This window comes from Etheostoma spectabile, chromosome 11 (assembly GCF_008692095.1).
Source record: "Etheostoma spectabile isolate EspeVRDwgs_2016 chromosome 11, UIUC_Espe_1.0, whole genome shotgun sequence".
Taxonomy (NCBI): Eukaryota; Metazoa; Chordata; class Actinopteri; order Perciformes; family Percidae; genus Etheostoma; species Etheostoma spectabile.
Window position 1 is genome coordinate 17,899,957 of NC_045743.1, and position 1,705 is coordinate 17,901,661.

At 44.2% G+C, this 1,705-nt stretch overlaps 1 protein-coding gene across 3 annotated transcripts in view; it reads right to left on the bottom strand.

Moving 5' to 3' along the window:
* The window catches only part of LOC116698247 (solute carrier family 35 member F5), a 22,998-nt gene that overhangs the window by 18,644 nt on the left and 2,649 nt on the right, over window positions 1–1,705 (bottom strand). For all 3 annotated transcript variants that reach the window (XM_032530064.1, XM_032530062.1, XM_032530063.1), the window contains 2 exons: window positions 1,488–1,629; window positions 35–184 (listed from right to left, as the gene is read on the bottom strand). In XM_032530064.1, coding sequence (XP_032385955.1) covers window positions 35–184; window positions 1,488–1,622 — 285 coding nt within the window. In that variant the 5' untranslated portion in view covers window positions 1,623–1,629. The remainder of the gene's footprint in view (window positions 1–34; window positions 185–1,487; window positions 1,630–1,705) is intronic.

Sequence of the window (1,705 nt, forward strand, 5' to 3'; positions counted from 1 at the left end):
CAACATGTGGTGAGTTTGTGCTTCAGCTACTTACGAAGGCGGAGTGCCGCTGTTTCAGAGTGCCGGTGCACTGCTGCCTCCAGGGCCGCCACAGCAGGAAACCCAGCAGATAGAGAACAAACATGGACGTCTTGGTGAATGTGCTGAAGAAGGGTTTGTTGTACTCCTGCCGCTTGAAAATGTACTGCAGGAGAAATCAACAGAAGGAAGCTATTAGGATAACAGCTTTCATTGGTTAACTAACACGCGTTGCAAGGCGGACAGTTTTCCCTCTCAGCCACTCGTTTCTTTTATTTTGCACTTGATGCATCTTTGTTTAGTTGTTCATTTAGACGTGTTTGACTATGAGAGACTATGTGTTTGCTAGTTTGTTCTTGATTTATACTACTAACTATGTAGCTTCTTTCCTTCTAACCTATCTTTTGTAACTGTGCGTCTGCCACTAGGAATCCACTGGCCTCCATGTAAGATGTTTATGCTGGCAACTAGACCATCATCAGCCTAATTTTGACTGACGATGGTCTAGAACTGAAACCTTGCCGGCTATTGAATTTATTTTTGCAAGTTAGACAGTGTGCGGTTTTTTTTGTGTGCAACTTTTGACCTACTCGTCCCCCTACAACACAGCTGTCTCATGTTATACAGTAAATGTGCAAAGTATTGTCCTGTTCTGTGTTTGACACTGGCTTGCTGCTCAATCACAGGAGCACTTTCAGTGACAGACTCATTCTCCCAAAATGCACCACAGAGCACCACAGGAAGTCATTCCTGCCTGTGGCCATCAAACTTTATAACTCCTCCCTCTACCATTTCAACACCTTAATTATGTTATTTATGTAAATACTGTATCATAATATACCTTTAACTATGTAAATATCCACACTCCTTATATTTCTTTATTTATATTTCTTATATTTCTAATATCTGAGCAATTGTAACACAGAGTTTCCCTTCGGGGATCAATAAAGTGTTTCGGATTCTGATTCTGAAATGGTCTGTACTTTTATGTATCCAGCAGTAAAAAAAAAAAAAAATAGTGTAGTGGCAATCTGTCCACAAATAATGCCACTGGATGAAATCTGAAGCCCTTTCCAACTCTTGCTGGTGCAAATAATGAGGTCCGCCGTCCTCGTACCGTTAATCTTTTATTGTACAAATTTTAGATAAAAGCAGAGACAAAAAGTCTGACTTGAATGATTAAAAGCCGAGAACGACAAGATCTAAAAGAGTTACTCTCACACAGCTGAGGTTGAAAAACTGTGTGGCTTCCAGGATCCAGATTCCCCTCCCCCCCTCACCTGTGATTCCCTTTATAATCTCCCATTAGCACCCACACACAGGTGCGCAGGTGACGTAGCAAACCACCCACCCACCCACACAGACAAAACACACAGACAAAACACAGACACACACAACAACCGTATATATATCCAAATTGGCAATTTCAAATACTATCGGACCATCTGTAACTGTGACAAGGTCCTTACTGCGGTTAGCTCGGAGGAGGCCACCCAGATGACATCCACCAGCAGGAGGATCACCACCCCCAGGGCCATGCGCCTCCGCTGGGCTGCAGAGCTGCCCTGGGAGCTCATCCGGTTCATGATGAACACCCACTCCATCAGGACCCTGGGAACACACGCAGGGGGGGCACAAGGCAAGGCGGCCTTAGTTGTAGAGCACATTTCAGCAACAGGGCAATTCA